This window comes from Rhincodon typus, chromosome 5 (genome assembly GCF_021869965.1).
Source record: "Rhincodon typus isolate 14 chromosome 5, sRhiTyp1.1, whole genome shotgun sequence".
Classification (NCBI taxonomy): domain Eukaryota; kingdom Metazoa; phylum Chordata; class Chondrichthyes; order Orectolobiformes; family Rhincodontidae; genus Rhincodon; species Rhincodon typus.
Window position 1 is genome coordinate 85,042,010 of NC_063336.1, and position 23,651 is coordinate 85,065,660.

The 23,651-nt window shown below is 39.6% G+C and overlaps 1 protein-coding gene across 1 annotated transcript; it reads left to right on the forward strand.

The window, feature by feature from the left end:
• The first annotated feature begins 27 nt into the window (after window positions 1-27).
• Window positions 28-21,971, forward strand: LOC109918359 (tubulin-specific chaperone E). The gene is made up of 12 exons (XM_048597087.1): window positions 28-43; window positions 74-261; window positions 335-411; window positions 883-978; window positions 3,276-3,340; window positions 4,599-4,663; window positions 8,349-8,501; window positions 10,167-10,320; window positions 16,095-16,163; window positions 17,837-17,896; window positions 18,685-18,776; window positions 20,197-21,971. Exons 1-12 carry the CDS (start codon window positions 28-30, stop codon window positions 20,284-20,286), a joined length of 1,125 nt encoding a protein of 374 aa, XP_048453044.1. The 3' UTR covers window positions 20,287-21,971.
• The last annotated feature ends 1,680 nt before the right edge of the window (window positions 21,972-23,651 follow it).

Genomic DNA, 23,651 nt, shown 5'->3' on the forward strand with positions numbered 1-23,651 from the left:
CAACTGAACAAACATGTTCTTAGCTTGATGACTGTTCTTGCTAGCTCAGTGATCCAGCTTTTCTTATCTTGAGTTGTTAGGATTCCTGAAAGAGCTTCTAGTGGCAATTGTTTTTCTACCTTCTCGTATGTAATTTTCTGTTTGTCTTGTTTCACCAGTCAAAACAAATTGGCAATTATTTCCAGTCCAGTCTCCCTGTCTGATGCGTTTACCAACCTGAAGGCATTAGCCATTCAACACAATGGACTGACATGGGCCCAGGTAACACAGGCATTCTCTTTTCTGTAACAAAATGACGTGTTGTGGCATAGGTCTCACTCTGTTCTCTTTGCAGGTCCTGGAATGTGCCCCAATGTGGCCTGTGCTCGAAAGGGCCCACTTCTCATCTAATGCCATTTCTGAGTTAGAAAGGTAAAGCTAATTATTGGTCCACTTTCAACATGCACCAAGATTCACATCTTGAAATGCCTTACAGTGATAGCTATAACCAGGCACAAGCAGTCCATTACCTAACTAACTCACCTCAACTGCTTTTGGTTTTTTCCCACCTTACCTCCTTTGAGTTGACTGTAAAAGTGCAGGTAATTGGACAAAATAGGAATATGATACTCTGACCAAACCAATCACTTTAGACTGGACTTTGAGTTTTTTTTTCTCTGTTAACATTAGATTTTGGTTCATAATTTTCTTTGGTGTATTTATCACCCTGTGTCTAAATCTTGACATTTCAACTATTGAATCTAAGAATTGAATCCACAGTAGAAAACCTTTTGCGTATTGCTGCTAGTTTTGTCTGCAACTGATATTTATATTTTCTTTTACTGTTTGCATATTTATTCTCTTCCCATGTATTGAGACATCAACACTTTGCCTTGTTTCTAGGCCTGTTGGTGTTCTTCGATCTTTGACGTTACTCGATCTCAGCTCCAATCCACTGGCTGATGAGAATCAGTTGGTGCACATTGCTTACTTGCCAAGGTTAGTTGATATCCTTTCTTTGTGTTGAAACTCACAATCAAATAGCAACATATAACCCAACTTTAATATTACTTGCATTGGACCTTCTATTCATTTTTTTTTCGCTAGCAATGCATAAAAGAGGTTTTTTTAATGTAAACAACCTGTATTTGATACTATTAATCCAAAGCGCTGTGTGTCACTCTATTATATCTCATCTCAAGTGCTAAAGCGATATGTGTCCATATGCAGAAAAACCTGGAAAAGTGGCAAGTAACATTTGTGTAACTAACTGCCAGGCAATGACCATCTCCTTCAAGAGAGAATCTAACTATTGCCCCTTAACATTTAATGGCATTAGCATTGCTGAATCCTCGGGCAACACAAAGATTGGTAGAGTTGTGGATAGTGAGCAGAAGAATATAGATCATGGGTAGAATAATGGCAGAATAATCCGGACAAGCGTGAGGTGATGCATTTTGGAAGGTCAAGTACAGGTGTAAATTATACAGTGAATGACAGAACCCTTAGGAGTATTGATATGCAGAGGGATCTGGGTGTGCAAGTCCACAGATCACTGAAGGTGGCAGTGCAGATAGATAAGGTAGTAAAAAAGGCCTATGGCATGCATGCCTTCATTGGAAGGGCTTTGAGTATAAGGATAGGCAAGTTATGCTGCAGCTTTATAGAACTTTAGTTAGGACACACATGGAATATTGTGTACAGTTCTGGTCACCACACTACTCGAAGGATGGGGATGCTTTGGAGAGGGTACAAAAAGGGTTTATCAGGATGTTGCCTGGTCTGGGGGATTTTGGCTATGAAGAAAGGTTGGATAGACTGGGTTTGTTTTCACTGGAATGCAGGACATTGAGGGGCAACCTGATAGACATTGAAAAGATTGTGAATGGCATGGATAGCGTGGAAAGTATGAGGCTTTTTCCCAGGGCAAAGGGGTCAATTACTAGGGGATACAGGTGTGGGCGGAGGGCGTGGAGGGTAGTCTAAAAGAGATGTGCTAAGCACACTTTTCACACAAAGCATGGTGAGTGCCTGGAAGGCATTGCCAGAGGAGGTGGTGGAAATGGACACAGTAGCAGCAATCAAGAAACACCTGGATGAATACATGAATAGGAAGGGAGTAGACTGATACGAATCCTGTACGTGAAGACAGTTTTAGTATGGAAGGGCAAAATGTGTCAGCACAGGTTGGAGGGCTAAAGGACCTGTTCCTGTGCAGTTTTGTTCTTTGTACTTAATTCCACTACTGACATCCTGGGGGGTTACCATTGACTAAATTGTAGCTTCGAGCCAGTCAAGAGACTGTCCAATCTTTCTTAAGGCAATGCATGCATTCTCCACAGATTACTATAGTAACCCTTCTCTGAATTGCTTCCAATGCATTTACATCCTCCTTAAAATAAGGTGACCAATAGTGTGCACCAAAGTACTCCAGATGTGGTGTCTCATGTGCCCTGTGTAACTGAAACATAAATCCCCCACTTTTGTCTTCAGTTCCCCTCACAATGAATAATAGTTTTCTATTAGCTTTTCTAATTACTTACAAGAACTACAGTGCTCAAAAAGCCACCTCACCTTCTGAAAGGTAATTATGGATGGCATTAAATGCTAGCCTCACCATTGATGCCCTCATGCCATGAATGAATAGAAAAATCATTTGGATTATATTTCCATGATAGTTTCCAATGGCACTTTCAAATGCTCACAGATATTGCCTGGGCAAATTGGCTGTTGTGTGACTTTTACACTACAGCACTGACTACACTTTAAAAGTACTTTATAACATGTTGCAGTCTAAAGTGGTACTATAGAAATGTAAATTATTTTCTTTCCTTTTTTTCCAATTCATTATTGCATTTTCTTCCTTTTATTCCCCAAGTAGATCCCTATTCTGCATACACTCCTGTGGTTCAGGGTTCTCTGTTCTAATATCTGGCTGCACGTAAAAATATTCAAACCTCTTGCAGTTGCTTGGAGTTGTGCTGAGTGCTGTCTCCTGCAGGCAAAAAGCAAAGTACCCCTTAAAACCTGAGGCAGTTCACACTGACCAACAGTGACCTATCCAGGTGACTATCTTTTAGGGGTAGGCGTATAGCAATCCCTTCACCTCAATATGTGGGGACTGGTGGTGCTTATCTGTAATAGTTAAAGTTCTGCTTGCACCGTGGAACCCGTACAGTCCAATTCTTATTCATGTCCTTCTTATTTTAATAATCACAATCTTGTTTAAATGATATCTGCATTTATGCTACAACTTAATTTATCAGTCTCAGTTTTCTTTGTCATTTCCGTTTCAGGTTGGAGCAGCTTATATTGTCAAACACTGGGTTAACCTCACTGCATTTTGATGATGTTCAACAAGGTATGTGAATCTTAATGAAAACAACCTATATATGTTTTTATCCCATTTTCCTTTCTTCTCTGGCCATGACATTGCATGTTAGCAGCCTCCTCGTCCTCCTTGCAGTATCAGATTTGCCTCTGAGAATCTCAACACTTTAGCCTTATCCAGTCTTGAAACTGTTCAGCATTCACCTATGTGGTACCAGATAATGGTTAAAAGCAAGAATATTGTCAAATCTTACCTTGTATGGGTGCTTATCACACTTTGTAGTTTATTTCCTAATCAAGTCATTGGGAAGCTTCAGGTTAATTCATGCATTGGATCATTTTCTACTCCGCATGACCTTCCACTGTGCTGTGCACCCTATCTAGTTACTTTGCCCTCTGCGTTGACATTTGGAGAGCCATCTCTTGTTGATCTGCTATAACCTGCCATGCAATTACACTGAAAGTTCAATGGGACTCCAGCTTGCTGTAACCTACTTGCGGGTATACTGAAGATTACACAATTCCTGTTGCAGAGAAGCATGCCCAAATTGCAGGGGTTTGTAAATTTCTGCAGAGAATTGGTTCAAGTGTTATTGTGGATATGTTGTTCTTAAATTGAAGCTCCTAAATCTGATGGTTTTAAACTTGACCCTGTAGTTGTTTTAATATTCCCTCTTGTGAAGTATTGGAAGAACTTGCCAACTAATGAACAATCTGACAGGCTACAATTTAAATGCCCCTTTCACAACCGTAGCTGTCTTTAAACCACAGTACAGGTTAGTTAATTCTCTGTGGCAGAAGAGTTTTATTGACCTTTACAATGGTAGTGGTGTATTCATTTGTAAAGAAGCACAGTTCATAAAGTTTAGGCTTCGTTGCTATCTATCACTGCCTGATTATCAGTAATAGAATGCCCATGCCCAATTATTTCATTGCACTACTCTCTCTCCTACATTCTACTCATGGGATGAGTTGAGGAATGGTTTGACATTTGATGCAGCAGCGTCAGGTGTTTCAAATCTATTGAGAACCACTTTCGCAGCTTGCTAAATGCTCAAACTTAGGAATGCCAGGAGGGGAACAGTCCAGATATTCATCCTTCATTGAGTTGGCATGGAATCCAAAACAAGATTAATCCTTATAAACTGCAACTTGGTGCCTTGTAGGTACACGGAGAGTGCAGTGGGGCATGAGCTTGCCATAATTTAGTTTGAGTTTTCTTAGTTGACTAGTGTGAAATACATTCTTTCCTGAATGTTCACAATTTTGTTTTGTTTATTCTCTTCCAGATGGTAAAAGTGCAATGTTTCCAAAACTAAAATTCCTAGCAATTGACAAGAACCGAATCTCAGAGGTAAATCTATTTCTAGGAATTTAGTTCCATAAAACAATATGAGGAATGGAAGTAAATATGCTTGTATTCACACTAACGCTGCTATTTTGCTTTAGTTTCTGTTCAGTTTTCTTTACAATGTTTTTCCAGTTCACTTGAAAGATGTTTTCAAAAATAGTTAGTAATCAACATAACTGCATGATGACTAGTGATGTTTGTTAAATTTTTTCTCACCTTTTCCATTTCTTTCCCTGCAAGTGACCATTCCCTATGTAGTATAGCCTTCTAAGATTAGCCCATGTATCCACTTTTTTAAATCTAAATCTGTTTGAGTGTGTGTGTTTGTTTTACTTCACTTCCTTAGGGCAATCCAACTAAACATACAAAGTCTCCATATTCGGCTGTGATTCAGTGGGGTAAAACTGGTTACACGTCAGTCAGAAGTTGAGTGCTGCATTGTCCGATGTCTTTCAGATGAGATTTTAATGGAAGGCCAAGTCTGTCCTCTGCATTGGATGTAAAAGACTCTTTGGCTGCTATTTTGAAGATGCATAGGTGATTTCTCCTGGCTCTCCTCTTCCCTCAGTCAGCATCACTGAAGGAAAGGAAAGGGCCTGGTCTTGCCGCAGTGCTCTTTTGTGGGAGCATGTTCAGTACAAATTGGCTGCCATACTTCCTACTTGCAATACTAAACTTTAAAAGTACAGAACTTCATTGTATCTAATGAATTTAGGGATATCTTAAGGTTTTGAACAATGCCATATAAATGCAAGCTTGTCCTTTTATTCTTTTCCTGGTAGTCACCCAGTCAGCTATTCCAGCACAGTATCTTTGTTCACTACAGACAGCCCTACAGCAGTACTACTTGTAACTAACTTATTAATGTTGAATAGCTAGAACGTTTATAATAGAAGCTTGGAAGTTTATTGTGCTTCATCTGTGGAGTTGATAATTGAGCTATCAGCTTGCTTCTGTAGCCCTGCAGACACATCAATCAGAATTCTTGGCAGCTTGCTTCAGTTAGTTGAAGTGATTTACTGCTTTGAGATCTTGTTTGTTGGCTTAATGATACCTTTCTGAAAGTACTTGACACCTGTCATTGCCCTGTATGCACTATTACCGCCTCTCAGAAATGGTTGGTCAGGGAATGTACAAATTTGATGGGGTAGTAGGTGGGAAAGGTATGGTTTGTTAATCAGAGTCTAGAGGTGTACCACTAAGTTACTAAAGTTGACCTCTCCCCCTCTCCACTTGGCTCAGTCTGGCCTTGCCTGTACAAAATGCACCAAGCTGCAATTGTATTACTCAGCAGGACATTCTGAGCTAATCCTAGACCTGCCAATCAAGTTTTCCAAAAGGTTCTGCAGTAGACTGCAGCTACATTCCTGATGGGATTGCTATCTGTTTTTCAGTTTCATCAACGGGTACTTCTAGCTGCCTGAAGATATACAAGCTGTATGCATACAGCAAAGAGCACTGTGAATAGTGCTGTAAGGCCATTTGCCAACTACAATCATGTCAAAATGCAAAGCTGAATTTTGGCAATGCTGCTATAACATGACTGAATGTTAATGATTTCATTGATAGACTTCTAAGAATTTTGAATTCTGTCAGTTAGAGATAGTAAGTTGAGCTCATAACAGGTTTACGGCACATCTATTATGACAAATTGTACCCTAACATACTAAAATGTTCACATGAGAATAAAAAATATTTGTTATTAAGCCAAAGAGTGAGATTTTAGAACAGTCAGATTTTAAAGAGTCTGTTAAATGAAGAGAGAACGGTTGAAAAGCCCAGAAAATATCCATCTAGCTTTGATCATTACAACACAGTGAGCATTAAGACAATGTTCAAGAGACCTTAGTCCACATCCGATGTTTTAAATATGGTTTACAGAGAGTAGCATGTTTAACAATTGATCATCAAAGTGACCTCATGTAACCATATGTTACCTGGAGCTATGTTCTTAACACTGTGCTACACTTAACGCTGTATATTATCTATTATATCAGTTATTTACCTTATTTAAATTTGGTACATTCTCTTCTAATACTGCCTGATTAACAACTTCAACATGATAATTAATAGCTGCCACTCTAACTGTAACCTCACTGGGAATTGACTCCATCATTAATTTCAAGAATATTATACAATAGACAGCATGTAGACCTAAAAGGGAACACACAAGTATGGTTTAGCCACAGAATCATACATTATGCTGCATGGGGTATCACATTTCTTCTATATATCGTTAGCACTTGACCAGTGTCAGGGGTCATTGATAATGAGGTGAAGAGCATGATGGGGTCAGTTTCTGTTCTTAAGATAGCTCATTTCCTCTTACCACCATTGTATGAGATTGTTTTGTTGGCCTAAACTTTTCTCTCTGACAACTCACAACAAATAAAACTAGTCAACTCAGTACATAAAATTTTGTAGAATTAACAGCACTATAATGAACCATTGCAACCAATAGGAGCACATTGGAATTTGTGCTGCGACTGAACCTTCTCCCGTCCTATTGCATTTCACCTTTCAGCACACCCTTCAATTCCTTTCTATCCAATTTACTTATCTAGCTCTCCTTAATTCTATCCACATCAACTTCCCCATGTGGTAGTGAGATCAGCATTCTTATCACTCCCTCAGTAGAGAGGTTTCTTTTGAATTTTCTCAGAAAACCTTTTATCCGCTACGTTTCTTTCTTGCCAGTTAATCAAAAGACAAAAGTTTCTCACAAAATAAAGGCCAAAATTGTTAATTACTACATAATATTATACAACTGTTTTGTTCTCGTCTTGAATATCTTAATTTGTACTTTTTGTTCTCAGGTCCCAGTCTTTCTGACAAGTCTGGGACACAGGAATCAAGATTTGTATTTTCTAAGGGGAATAGTGAGAGTAGCAGTTGTGAAAGGATGGGGAAGGCTTGTGACATTATCCAACCGATCCTTGCTGCTTTTCTCTCATGTAACAATACATAAACTCACATTTACACCATGCCACACAGATCCTGACTTTGTCCAAAGTCTATTCGATTTGCTTCAACCTCCTTCCCTATCCTATCATGGCAGTGTAAATTTCTGCCCATGATCTCCACTCTACCCCGAATACAGACATTATACTTGTACTTTTTTCTCTCTTGTGAGACATGGGTGTCACTGGCTGTCTCTAGTTACCCTTGAGAATGTGGTGGTGAGCTGCCAACTTGAACTGCTGCAGTCTATTTAGTGTAGGTAAACCCACAATGCCCTTAGGGAGGGAATTCCAGGATTTTAACTCAGCAACACTGAAGAAACAGAGATATATTTCCAGGTCAGGATAGTGAGTGTTTGAGAGGCGAATTTTGCAGGTAGTGGTGTTTTCTCACTGATTTAATACAAGTAATTCATTTTCTACCATCATTGGAAAGTACTGTTTTGCAACAGTTTATATTAAATTTGAATTTTAAATTTAACTTGTATTATAGTTGCAACAGACAATATCTTAATAAACACTGTATGCTTTGAGTAACTGAGAATTAAATTGAGAAATTTACTAATAACCAATTTCTTTGCAAATGCTGGCAGTCAGGCTCAGAGAAATCTGTTCTTATTTTTCCCAGAAGGCTATACTGTTCTGAGTTAATGTGCACTGTTTTGCTGGAGGAAAGTGTAATTACTTAAACTTTACAGGGAGCACTGTCTTCCTTTTGTATTCTCAAGTTTTCAACTGTGAATGAGTTAAACAAGCTACGGAGTTTAGAACAGCTGAAATTTAGTGACTATGCGATGGTGGAGCATGAGAAGAATGCAAAGACTGTGCGGCAGCTTATCATTGCAAAGCTAGGATGTCTGAATGTATTAAACAGAACAGAAGTAAGTGTCTTTATATAAAATTATATAACTGTACAGCATAGAAACTGACCTCTTCACGCAACTGTCAGTGTTTATGCAGATGTTGATGTTCCGCGAGAATCTACTCCCAGCCTTTTTCATCCCACGTCTCAGTGTATCCTTCTGTTCCTTTCTCCCTTGTGTGTTTATCTAGATTAAATTGAATTTTGTTATGATCATTTGGAACATGTGTGCTATGTTTAAGTATCAACGTAGTCTGATTTAATTTTGAATATTTGGTGTTGACAGTTTTTTGTGTTCTGTACCTGGAAGGGAATTTGCATATTTGAAAGTGTTAGTGTTTGTTATTCTTACAGAAATTTAATTAATTAGTGTTCTTAATGCAGTGTATTAGTTATTTGTTTAAAGCATACCTGATGTCATTAGATGCATCGTTAACTCCGAGTCATGACTTTGCATTATGCAGCCTAAGACATGTTTGTCCCTCACACACAATCCTACAGCCTATAAAGGAGGTGTTTAAAATTCTGAATGGCTTTGATAGAGCAAATAAAGAGAAACTGTTTCCAGTGTTAGGAGGATCAGTCACCCAGGGACATGGAATTAAGATGAATGACAGACAACCTAAGGCGACCTGAGGAAGCATTTATTCCTACACAGTGAGGTGTTGTGACCTGGAGTTTATTGTCTGGAAGGATGATGAAAGCAGATTCAATAACATTTAGAATTGGATAAATATATAAAGGGAACAATTAACCAGATAATGAGAAACGAACAGGTTATCCCAAAAGATTGTCATTGGCAACATGAACTGGATGACCTCCTCCTGCGTCAAATGATTCTACGTTAGTAAGATTGTGAGATTGAGGTTTAAGGATGTACTTGCACCTTGCAAGGTCTGTGTTTTAAAATATCTTCAGGCTACTACAACCCCAGTATGTACAATTATGTACAATAATCAGATTGTTTATTAATAGGTACTTGAAGACTAGGTTATGTCAGTTGAGTTGAAATAAAGTCTCTTGCTGTAATATGAGGGTTCTTGGCAACCAGGCAGTCCCATAGATGCCACATGCTGTTAACTGCCAGTCAAAGAATTAAGCCAATATACTTTATTTTGGAGTTCTATGGATATGAATATAAGAACAATATTTGTTAAAAAAAAAATCTTTGCAGTTCAGACCATTAAAGCTTCTTTCATTATGACTTTCCCAGCATGTATCTGAGAGGAAGAGACTCCATAAGATTAATCCCAGATGTGGAAGAGAGGAATTGGCGAAACATGATTCACTACAAAAAAAAACTTGCTCCCCATCCCATGTTCTGCTTATAAGTTGGTACACACTCTCTCCTGCCTCAACACACTTGGAGAACGCAATTTCCCATTTACATGGTTTTAGCCATTAGATCTCTGCCCTGTGTTTTCTGCTGTCCGTGTTGACATAGTTTTCCCAGGCCAGTGACCATCTGGTTGCAAAATGAGACCACTTATATTTTGAAAAAAAATTGAATGAAGCTTTATGACTGAAAGTAGTTGAGAAAACCTTTTATCCTCTTGCAATCTCGAATGTGTAAAGCCTCCAATTAACTGTTCAAGGCATGTGGGTCCATTTGTTACATGTGTTGGTGTTGTTTCTTTTCGTTCCTGTTCTCTGTTCCTTTGTTTACATTCAACTGTTGACGTAGATTTCGGCTGATGAAAGGAAGGGTGCAGAGCTAGACTATCGCAAGAGATTTGGGAAGGACTGGCTGAAGGCTGGAGGGCACCAGGATCCTGAGAAAAACAGGCCTAATAAGGAATTCTGTGCTGAGCATCCTAGATATCAGTCGCTCATTGAGAGTGAGTAAATAGTTAGATAATGTGTTCTTATCACTTTCTGATGTTTCCTGATTACATTTAATCAACCAGCTTCACCTTTGATTTAGTGCATGACTTTTCCAAAAAGCTGTTAAAGTTGCAAACAAAGGAGTTGTGCGAGTGAATAGAAAATTTCAAAGCTGAAATTGATTTCTATTTGTTAGGAGATTTTTTAAAAATGATAAAGCATAAAAGACTTGGGATGCTGACTGGCAGAACAGACTGGAGGCACTGAATGGCCGCTCCTGTTCCTGGGTAATTTGGTGTTTGAGGAAATCAGGTCTTTCTATCTTTAGACAGTGAATGGCTTGTTCAGCATTAGGAAAATGTGCGGATGTTTGATCTTCCTGTTTTAATTAGAAAAGGTTTAATTTTGATTACCACTGAGACGTGATTTAATAACCATAAGGATGAACAAATATTTTATGTATGAATGTATTCTTTTGCACAAGGGTCTGATTTGTCACAGAATTGTGACAGTTTGGAATGGGTTAGAGGAGTGAGTGCTATCGAATAGCTTTTTCTTATTCACTAATGGGACAACAGTGTCACTGGCTGGGCCAGTATTTATTGCCCATCCCTGGTAGTCCTTGAGAAGGTGGTGGTGAGCAGCCACCTTGAACTGCTGCAGTCCATGTGCTGTAGGTAGACCCACAGTACTCCTAGGGAGGGAATTCCTGGATTTTGACCTGGCGACAGATGAGCATCAGCGATACACTTCCAATTCAAGAAGGTGAATGACTTGGAGGGGAATTTTCACATCTCGGCTACCCTTGTCCTTCTAGATGGTGGTGTTCTTGGGTTTGGAAGGTGCTGTCTAAGGAGTATTGGTGACATTCTGCAGTGCATCTTGTAGATGGTGCGTACTGCTGCTACTGGTGGAGGGAGTGAATGTATGTGAATAAGGTCCCAATCAAGCAGGCCTGGTTTTCCACCAAGAAGGCCATCAATAAACATGTCGAATTAGACCCTATATATACACCACTGTGAAGGAAATCCAGAAATTAGGTAATCAACTCCAATGGACCCCCGAGTTTAAATACCAGGCGGGAAAACACAACAGCGCTTCATCGGAGGCTGCGCTGATGATGTTACCCAGCAGGGTAATGAAATGTCTGCGAACTAACGAACCAGCTCGGCGAGCCAACGAACCACAGTATCCACAACCCAAGCTACAAATCTACTCAAGAACCTTAAGCATGCTGCTTTGTCCTGGATAGTGTCAAGCTTCTTGGGAGTTCTGTTGGAGCTTTACCCATCCAAACAAGTGGAGAGTATTCCAGCACTTGTACCTTATAGATGGTGGATAGTCTTTGGATAGTCAGGAGATGAGTTATTTACTGCAGGATACACAGATTCTGACCTGCTCTTGTATTCACAGTGTTTATATGGTCAGTCTAGTTCAGCTTCTAACCAATGTAACCCCCAGGAGTTTAGTAGTAGGGGAGCCAGGAATGATGATGCCATTGACTGTCAAGGGATATTAGATTCTGCCTTGTTGGAGTTGGTTGTTGCCCAACATTTTGCAGTGCAAATGTTACTTGCCACTTGTCAGTCCAATCCTGGATGTTGTCCAGTCAAAGTACATTTGGACATAGACTGCTTCAGTATCTAAGGAGTCGTGAATAGTGTTGAATACTTTGCAAACCAGTGAACAACCCCACTTCTGACATTATGATGGAGGGAAGGTCATTGATGAAGTAGCTGATGGTGTTTGGGCAAAGGACACTACCCTGAGGTATGACTCCAACCACAGAGAGATTTTCCCCCAATTCCTGTTGACTCCAGTTTTGCTGGGGCTTTGTGATCTCATGTTTGGTTAAAAGCAGACTTGATGTCAAGGCAGTCACTCTCACCATACCTCTGAAATTCAGCTGTCCTCTCCTTATTTGAACCAAGGCTGTAATGAGGTCAGGAGCTGAGTGGCTCTGGTGGAACCCAGACTGGGCAACACTGAGCAGGTGCTGCTTGATAGCAATGTGGATGACACCTTCCCTCACTTTACTGATGATCAAGAGTAGACCAATGGGGCATAAATTGGCTGGGTTGGATTTGTCCTGCTTATTATGTACAGACCTGGGCAGTTTTCCCAATTGCTGGTTGTTGTAGCTGTAATGGAACAGCTTGGTTAGGGGCCTGTTAAGTTCTGGAGCACAAGTCTTTACCATTATTGCCTGAACATTATCAGAGCCCATTGCCTTTGCAATGTCCAATGTTGTCAATCATTTCTTGATAAGACCATAACATGTAGGAGCACAATTAGGCCATTTGGCCCTTTGAGTCTCCTTCACCATTCAGTCATAGCTCATATGGCTTTTCCCCATAACCCCTGATCCGCTTACAAATCAAGAACCTGTTCATCTCTGTCTTAAATACAATTAATGACTTTGCCTTCATAGCCCTCTGCGGAAATGAGTTCCACAAATTCGCCACCCTCTGACTGAAGAAATTACTTATCTCAGTTCTAAAGGGTTTTTCCCTTCAGTCTGAGGCTGTGTCCTCGGATCCTGGTTGATCCTAATAGTTGAACCATCTTCTTGTCCACCCTATCCAGGCCTGTAAGTGTTCTGTAAGTTTCAGTCAGATGCACCCCTCAAGCTTCTAAACTCCATCGAGTACAGACCCAGATTCCTTAAGTGCTCCTCACATGACAAGCCCTTCATTCTGAAGATCATTCTTGTGAACCTCTTGTGGACCCCCTCCAAGGCCAGCACATCCATCCTTAGATACAGGGCCTAAAACTGCGCACAATATTCCAAATGCAGTCTGACCAGAGCTTTATAGAGTACCAACAGTACATCCCTGCTGTTGTAATCTACTGCTCTTGAAATTAATGCAAACATTGCATTTGCTTTCTTAATTGCCAACTAAGCCTGCATTTTAACCTTAGGAAAATCCTGAACTAGGACCCTTAAGACACTTTGTCATTCAGATTTCCGTAGTCTTTCCCCATTTAGAAAATAGCCTATGCCTCACTTCTTCCTACTAAAATGTATATCCCACATTTCCCACATTGTTGTCCATCTCCTACTTCTTGTCAACTCTCCTACCTTGTCCAAATCCTTTTGCAGCCTCCCTGCTTCCTCAACATTACCTGTCCCCCCCACCTATCTTTGTATCATCTGCAAGCTTAGCAACAATGCCCTCAGTTCCTTTGTCCAGATCATTATTGTATAACATGAATAGTTGTGGCTCCAACACTGATCTCTGCAGAACTCCACTAGTCACCAGGTGCCCACCTGATATTATTGGAAAGAATCAAATTGGCTGAAGACTGACATCTCTGATGTTAGGTACCTTTAGAGAAGGCCAAGCCGGATCTAGTTTCACTCCTTTGAGACTTCTTTTGCGCGGTTTGATACAATTATGAACCATTTCAGAGGGTAATCAGGAATCATCGCTGTGTGCCTGCAGCCACATATAGACCAGACTAGGTCTATATTTCAGATAGTAAGAACTGCAATGCTGGAGTCAGAGATAACAGTGTGGAGCTGGAAGAACACAGCAGGCCAGGAAGCATCAGAGGAGCAGGAAACTTTCCTGCTCCTCTGATAATGCCTGGAACTTACCTGCTCCTCTGATGCTGCCTGGCCTGCTATGTTCCTCCAGCTCCACACTGTGTTATTTAGGTCTATATTTCCTTCTCCAAAGGACGTTATTAAACCAAATGGGTTCTTAAGACAATCTTCATTGATTTCATTGTCATCATTTGACTTTTAATTCCAGATTTATTTAACTGTATTCTGCCCTGATCGGATTGGAACCCTGGTTTACTAGGCCAATCCCACTTGGCCATCACCTCCCCAAAAGAGAGACTTCAGTACAACAATGTGTAGTGTAATACTGAGTGCCCTTTGTAGCTTTCTAAATGCACCTTGTTGCCTTTTACTGACCTGTATGTCCACTGCTTTAAGTTGTAAACGAGCTTGGTGCATTGATGGCAGTTCAGTTTGTAATTTGTTGCTGTTTGTGATTTCAAAATGACTGTGGTATATTTTACCATGTGAGTTATTTGGGTCTTCCAATCAGTGTCCATTTTTTGGGAATGCCCATTTGTACAAGTTTTACATTCAGTCAGCTGTGCTTTACCCCAGTTGTGCTGTGTTGATGAGAATGCCCCCATTTTATTTATCCCATCCTTGCTATCAGACTGTATTTTAACTCCTCTCCAGGTGGAAGTAAAGTTTTACTGGAGAAAGCTGCTGGCTAAGGTGAAGCTTTTTCACTTATGCACTCTGTCTCTGTTCTAAAGGTACCTGAGTTGTAACTGAAGTTATTTTGGGGATATAGAGTATTGACTTTGTTCTAAGGGCTGCTAATTAAATATTTAACAGTGAAGCACATTTACTTTTTGCACATTTTGTCCGAAGGATTGAGGGTGTGAAGACTTAAAGCAATGGAACAACTTCAGAAATTGCCTGTCCTACTTTGGGACTTTGTTTTAATGCCTCATCGCACTTCATTCTGCATTGGAATTCCAGCCTAGAACACACATTTGGTGATCTAGAGTGGGACATGACTCCACAAATTGATTCTCAGAAGTGAGAGTGCTCTTCAGTGAAGCACACTGACATTTTATTAAAATCACTCTCCCTCTATAGTTTGAGTCCCCAATCTCCAACCATTACTCTGAATCAACCATGCACTGCCATTTATTACCCATTTTTGCAAGGATTATGATACCGTGTTGTTTGAAGTGAAGGTTGTCCTTTCAGGATAGCATTAAAAAGAGTTCTAGATTAAGTCTACTCGGAGACAGTAAGAACTGCCGATGCTGGAGTCTGAGCTAACACAGTGTGGAGCTGGAGGAACACAGCATGCCAGGCAGCATCAGAGGAGCAGGAAAGCTGATGTTTTGGGTCGGGACCCTTCTTCAGAAATGGGGGGCGTTTTGGGTCGGGACCGTTCTTCAGAAAACGGGGACATTTCTGAAGAAGGGTCCTGACCCGAAACGTCAGCTTTCCAGCTCCTCTGGTGCTGCCTGGCCTGCTGTGTTCCTCCAGCTCCACACTGTGTTATCTAGATTAAGTCTAACTGAGTGAATGAGACTACAGATGGTCGTGTGCTTAATTTTGATCATTTGAGAATAGTTATAGAATTTGAAGAAGGGTTAGAATGGGAGAATTTAGACAGAATTTTAGGATCTAACAATGTATCTCTCTTGAATAGCTCTAAAATTTGTGTTGCTTCAATCTAAAACCTGATTACTGAATTTTGCATCATTTGAACAGCATCAGTATGAGCTGTTGTCATGTATAAAAATTGCGGGAAGAGTATTATTTGGCTGAAGGAGTTCATGTGGCTAAAGCATCTGAATGTGCCAAACAAACTTTGTTCCATTTTGGAGCCAATTACAAATAGGTGATTGAGTAATTCTCTCATCAATCAAGCCAAGAGCCCACATTGCTGTCAGTGACTGGGACTGATCTTGAAATTCTAATTGAGACTGTTTGTTTATTTACCCAGCAAACTATCTATTTATAAGGTTTGTCGTGCAAGTCCTGTTGCTTGTCACACCTAGCCTCCAGCTGACTAGCTGACAAGGTGGCATCAATACTCGCTTCATTTCACACTGGTTCTGCATCACTGAACATCCAGGGAATAAGACAGACCAAGCCAAATTACCAAACTTTTGCTTCAGCATGAAGAATGCAAATAGTCGTAAAACTATTGTCAAAAATTGGGCTAATTGTTACAGTTTAATGTTGAAGTGAGCACAAGCATACAATGTTTTCTTGTTTCTTCTTCCTGGACAGAGTATGGAGCTCCTGAAGTTTCTGAAATGGAGCAACAGAAGTTGTTTGCCCTAAAGGACCAGCTATTAGGTGAGAACACATTCTTCAGCAATGAGACTTCAGCTGTTTCAGAAAGCTTCTTTGGTATAAAACAATCAGTTCCTTTTGTGTTACTGACTTTGGAAGCTAGTTGCATTATGAGTTAATACATTTTGTTTTGATGAATAAGGCTGTGTACTCCTTGAGAAAATAAAGGTCTGAATGGGGTAGATAATAGAGATATCTGGAATATAGATGCACAAGTTATTAAAGTAGTGATGCAGGTTCATAAGGCAGTTAAAAGGGATACAATATTCATTTCGTCAGGAACAGAACAAAAATTTGAGAAGTTGTGTTAATCTTGTATTGAACCAAAAATTAAAGGACACTTTCAGTAGTATGCAGAGTTCTGGTTTTGCATATTACAAAACGGATACAGACATACTGCAGAATGTGCAAAAAAAAAAAAAAACCCCAGGAGATCCCCGATTTACAAACATCTGACTTAACAAACACTTGTACTTAAGAATTTGGTACCATACAGGGGTTTAATTTTAAAGATGCAACGCACATTTCCTATACGTGCAAACAGACTCCAGAACAGAACCCGTTTGCAACTGAGAGACTGCCTGTAAAGGTAATACCATAACTCAGAGGTTGCAACTCTGAGGAAAGTCTTCAACAGATTAGGGAATTTTTCCCAAGAAAGAAAAGGTTGAAGAGTGGCTGAATAGAGGTTTTTAAATTTATAAAGCAGTTTGATGTGGTAAGCGTAGAGAAGCAGAAACAACATCTAAAACTAATGGCCATATGTATAGGATGGTGGTGATGCAGTGTTATAGTTCATTCAGGGAGTTTGAGTTGTTGTGGCAACAGGCACTTTTACTTGCATGATGTTGTCTGGAGCAATGGATAGTGACATTAGAGATTCCACTACTCTTTCCATCAAATGGCTGACCAGGAATCTCTCCCACAATTACCATTAGAAGGATTTGCAGATTGGTACTCTGCTTGTGTGACAGCATATGAACACACCTTCCTATACCATTCCATCCTGGGGAGAGAGTCAAACTTAAAGTTTCTGGCTCCGATTGGAACATTACGTAATGTGCCATAAGACCTCCATATATACAATAGTCACTGATAAACCCAACAAGGAATATAGACAAATTTTTAACCCAGAGAGTGGTTAGAATATGGGACTCACTAACAGTTTGTGGGTGAGATGAATGACAAGGATGCATTTCAGGGGAAATAGTCAAAGAGATGATGGGGAAAGGAATGCTAGAATAACTGATAAGGCTAGATGAATAGATGTAAGAAGAGACTCCTGTAAACCTGAACAATAACAAATGGGTCAAATGACCTGTTTCTGTGCTGTACCTACTCTGTAAATTTGTCCGTTGCTTTTCTCATATGCTCAAGAGTAAAGTTTCTTGTTCACTCTGAGGCAGTGCCGAATGTTTTCAGTCACATTTGCTGATGTCACTGGTTACCATGGCTATTGTGATCAGTGTCAGACGACTATATAATCACCTAAAAAAAAAAATCCAGAAAAACTGGATTTTGTTTTGTTCTGGGAAGAAAGAGTTCCACCTGACTGAAGTGAAAGCATTGTAGCAACTTGTTTCTTTCTTGTGCTCAGCATAGCCCTCAAAGAGGAAACAGATGAAGTGAGTGGTAAGACAGATTCAAGAAAATTGTTTATTAATTTGCCTCAACAGCTTTAACCATTAGGTGCCCAGACAACCCAGATCAAAAACTTTTAGAGAAGAAACTGCCAGGTGAGAAATAAATTTCTAATCTACAATGCCAAAATAAAAGCAAACTAATTACACCTCCTTACCATGTGCCATTTTTTTACTCTCATCTGTAACTTCCTACAGCCTTCCCACTCTGTCTAATCTCCTCCAGCTGCTACAACCCTCCTTCCATAACCCCCTTGAGCCCCTACAACCATTCCTCACTCTAACCTCCTCCAAAACCTACATCTCTCCCTCTCTAACCTCCTGTAGGCCATACAACCTTCCCTCCCTCTTTCTTGCTTCCTTCAGACCTTAAACCCTCTATCTCTGTAACCTCCTCTGGCGCCTATAACTCTTCATCTGTCTGTAATTTCATCCAGCCCCTACAACTTTCCCCTTCTAAGTAACTTCCTCCAGCCCCTACAACCCTCTCTCATGTTCTAACTTCCTCCAGTCCTATCATTGACAATGATATTTGAATTGCTTCAATTTCGACCTCTTCTCCATTCACAATTTTAATTGTTGCATCAGTGGTGTTCTTGCCTCTAGCTATTTAAGGTCCTAAGCATTGGAATCTTCTCTTTAAACATCTCAATTGTACTGTCTTAATTTAATGCATTCGTAAAATCCACTTCTTTGATCAAGTTCTGTCCTAATATTTCTTAAACCAAAATTTATCAGGTGGTTGCTCTGTGAAGCACTTTAGAACTTATACAACATTGTATGTCTGTTTAAGTCTAAGCTGTTGTTGACTCTAAGTCTTAGAGTCTAAGGCTTTGGAACTATTTGCTAATAAACTGAACTTTGTGTTCTACTGGCTAATGTAGACTCCATGACCATTCAGAAAGTGAGGGGGCTGCTCCATCGATTGCTCAAAGTTCCGGGTACAGAACTAAAATTGACGTACATCAGCTCAAAGGTGAGATATTCCATGTTAAAATGTCAGCATATTTCACTGTTATTTTAATCATAATCAGATTTACAATGAAACTCTAACTCATAATGGAATAAGATGAGCAACAAAAATTGGTCCATCATAGAATGATATCATTCTTTGATTTGCTGAGCCATTCAAGAGCAGGAATTGATCTTGGGAATTTGCCAAAGTCGTTGATTTCAAACAGGTTCTCAGACAGACTGGGTTAGGAAAGGGACAGTTCCTGTCTCTATTCACTGAGTGTCACAAATAGGGCAGTTTTATGCCTTTTCAGCATTTTGCAGTTCTTGCAGCTTATATTTGGAAGGAAGTAGAAGTTTAAGAAGAGAATAAACTTGTAACTCAGGAGTAAAATTCAACTTAGGAGGCAGGGCAAAGTCATTCAAGTAGTGTAATTGGCATCACAACTGGACACCACACAATTTTGTTTTACATTGAACTTGTAATTGTCCATTTCCAGCCTGTAAAATCTAAACTATGACTATGCAGCCACATGTTACTAATAGGTTACTTGGAGTGAAGGCCTCCATTGTGAAAGAGCTGCTGTACAGTATTGTGAAGTATTATGCCCACACACACTGCAGTATTTTTGCAAACTGCCACCCAGTTCCTGTCTAGTGGCTTACCCACTAGACCATATTGTTTGTAAATGAAGATGGTGGAGAGCCGATCGTTAAGGAAAAGGTGGGGGTGATTGAGCGGTTTCTACCAATGCATCAGCATGCAGCAGTAGCAGCCAGATTCTGAACCAGGAACAGGATTGCTTTAGTATGCCTCATTTAGGCAATGTCAAGACTGAAGCAACACTTTGCAATACTGATATAAAATATTTTTTGTATTTCACTTTTAAACATTATAGATTTTTGCAATGATACAGCAATAGAAAGTTGAAGATTATTATTGAAGAAATAAACTGAATTCTTGATGAGAACTCAGTGAGGGTACAAAGTTCTTTTAATGAAGATCAGTATACCGTATATACTCAAGTAATTGTTGATCTTTTGTAAAAGTCAGTCCCTGAAAAATCCAATTCTTCTACTCGTCACCACTTGCCAATTGAATTCAAACTGGCCCTTGTGCGAACCTGCTCATTCAAAGATGACTATTCAGCTCCTTATGCCTGTGCAGAATAATAAAAATATTTTCTAGCTCTTTTTGAGGGTCGATTGGTGAGAACAGTTTTTGACCTGGGAACATCCGACTGATGTACTGCCATAAAGAGTTGGGTAGTGAGACAATGGCAGAAGCTGGATTTTAATCCCTCAAAAATATTAAACTTATAAGTCAACTTTCTACTTTTTGAACGAAAATTTGGTCTCAGGAATTGACTTTACACAAGTATATGTGGTATACTCTGTTATTAATAATTCTACAACTGATCTTTTAATTTTTTTTTTCTTAGATGGACATGGAAATAGATATGGATAATGACCTAAAGCCTCTTTCATACTACTCCATAGAAAGTGGAGACTGCATATTAGTGCGATGGTAACTGCATTGACTAGCAGGTTATATATAAAGGAAAGGAACCGTAACACAAAACCTTGAGCGAAGGTATTTTTAACACGATCCCAGCACTATTCAAGATGAATGTGATCCCATACATGCAACTTTAGAGGCATTACTTCTTTATGTCTGTACTTAAAATAATGCTGGCTAGTTGCCTGTCAGTGGACAGCGATTTCATTTTGTGCCAGCCTTGAAGCTACAGAATGTGATATGGAGTTTACAATGTCCACATTATAATTTGCACCTGTATCAAAACTCTCAACTTTGTATTTAATTGTTTTTGGTAAAAAAAAAATAAGATTTATCTTTACAGGATAAACGGTCTGGAAGATGTGGTTTATAACAGTTCTAAAATTAACATGTTCTATTTAGCGATGGCACCAAATATTTACTGATTATCCTAATGCACTCTTTCAGTGGTTAACCTCATTCTCAAGCAATGTTTGTACAGTAATGGGTCTGAACCACTATAATTTGAAATGATTTGAAAGGTTCAATGTTGTGTCTTTTGGTAGTTCTGGCATTTGGCCTTAATGTTAATGGATTGGACTCTGATTCATAGGCTTAACAAGCATTTTAATTCCAGCTACCTTCTGCAGATGAGTTTAGATAATTCTTAGCTGAATACACTTCCACACCCAAAATTCCTCCTTGCCCCTACAATATGAACCTGTAGTGCTTAAACTGGAACTGTCTTAGTGGTGACTGTAGAATGGACTCATGCTGAAAGCATCTTGTCCTCCCAGCTATATTGCACAGAGCAGAGGAAAGTGTTGAAGGAGTGATAAAGCTTTAAAAAGAGAATAATGTTCTACGTATTATTGGGGAAGATATATTTATAAATCCTGTATAAAATAGCACTCTGTCAGAAAGTTCAAGCTGTTGAGGAGGCTGTTGGGAATAATGCATATTTCAGTTTATAGTCATTCCTGCCATAAAGTATAACTTTTACATTGTACATATCCTGCGTCATTTTAAAAGTTAATTAAATAGACTGGTATTAGTTTTTTTTTAACGTCTGTATATCCACACCTACAATGTGACCACACAATCCAATTCTAGACTTTGTCCTTGAATAGAGACTAGAAGACAGTTCACTTTTGAGGGCTGTAGTAATGTGGGAATGTGTTGGAGTTTTGTATGAGCTATTAAGAGTGTTTCCTAACAGTAGAATATTTCAGCATTAAATGTGTCACCAGAGGCTGGGCTCTACTATGCTTCTCAATTTCCTTGTGTGATGTTGAGACCGACATTTGAAAGAGTGAAAAATTAAAACAATAAACTATTTATATCTTGAAACAGTAAAAGTGACAGTTAAAAACTGATCTTCCTACCCCTGTCCCTTTTTGTAGCATGCCTGTTGCCTCAGACCTTATAAACTAAGCATGTGTGGCCTAAACTCCAAGGTAGGTCAGTTGGATCAGAAACATTAACTTCCTCTTTGCAGATTCCACCAGTTTGAGTATTTCACCTCCAGGGTTCATAGCATCTCAGAATGTGTAGAATATTACTCTCATTTAAAGCTTTCTGTCTGGAAAGTAGAGTCTCCTACACCTTTAAAGGTGTTTTATGTAAAAAGTTGTGGATTACAAGAGTTCAGATTACATTTGACATTGGTACATATTTGTATGAGGAACCTATGCAAATATAATAAAAGGTTTTTGCTGCTGTCATGTTTTCATTCCTTTATTTAGTGTTACTGTTCAGGAACTGTAATATGGTGGCATTGCATTGAGGACTGGTTTTACTAAGTGCCCAATTTACATCAGACAAAGGCAAAATACATAATTATGAAGCTGTCCTATTGCATGTTAAGTGGTTGATCTTCGTCTTGATGGACTATACAGCCTTTGACCCACTTCCCAACAAACTTAATGTTTACAACAGCTTCTGCCACCAGCATCTTGCTCTTCCCCTCATAGCTGGGAACGTTATTATGTATTGCCACTCTCACAGCATGAAAGTGGTAAACGTTAATTTTAATTTTGTAGGCACTTTTTGTCTTAGCTTAAATTTTTCCTCCTATTGGCTAGTGCTAATATTTAACTTTACTATCTTTCAATAAGATCACTTCTGAACCATCCTATGTACTACATAAACATCCAGAGTCCCTTCACCCTTTCAGCAAGGGTTAGCTGTCCCAATCTCAATTGCCTCTCAACATGGTGCCTGGCTCACTAATTAGCTACTTGAATTGGATATCCTCAAACCCATAGAGTCATACAGCACAGAAACAGACCCTTTGGTCCAACTCTCACTTGTCCCACTTGACTGCATTGGTCCATATCCCTCTAAACCTTTCCTATCCATGTACCTAATCAAATGTCTTTTAAATGTTGTAACTGTACCTGCATCTACCACTTCCTCCGCCAGATCATTCCACATATGAACCATTCTCTGTTTTAAAAAAAAGTCATGTCCTTTTAAATCTTTCTTCCCTCACCTTAAAAATATACCACCAAGGGGGCACCCGAGGGGAAAGACCTTTGCTATTCGCCTAATCAATGCCTCTCATGATTTTATAAACCTCTTTAAGGTCACTCCCCAACCTCCTACACGTTGGTGAAAAAAGCCGCAGCCAATCCTTATAATTCAAACCCTGCAGTCGGGGCAACATCTAAATCTTTTCTGAACACTCTCCAATTTAATAATATCCTTCCTGTAGCAGGGCAACCAGAACTGTATACAGTACTCCAAAGGTGGCCTCACCAACATCCTATATGACCATAACATGATGTTTCAACTCCAATACTCAAAGGTCTGAACATTGAAGGCAAACATGTTAAATGCTTTCTTAACCACCCTGTCTACCTGTGATACAACTTTCAAAGAACTATGTACCTGAACCCCTAGGTCTATCTGTTGTGGACCACTACCCAGTGCCCTACCATTAACTGTGTAAGTCCTGTCCTTGTTTGTTTTACCAAAATGCAATACCTCATATTTATCCAAATTAAACTCCATCTGCCACTCCTCAGCCAATAGGCCCAATTGATCAAGACCCCTTCGTACCCTTAGAAAACCTTCACGGCTGACTATAACATCAGTTTTGGTGTCATCTACAAACTTACTAACCATGCCTCCTAAATTCTCATCTGAATTGTTTATATAAATGACAAACAATAGTGGACCCAGCACTGATCCCTGTGGAACACCGCTGGTCACAGGCCTCCAGTCCGAAAAACAACCTTCCACCACCCTCTGTCTCCTACCGGCAAGCCAATTTTGTATTCAATTGGCAAACTCTCCCTGAATCCCATGTGATCTGACTTTGACAACATTCCATAAGGTAGACTAATTAGTAAAGGCCTTCAAAAGTCTATGTAGACAACATCTACCACTCTGTTC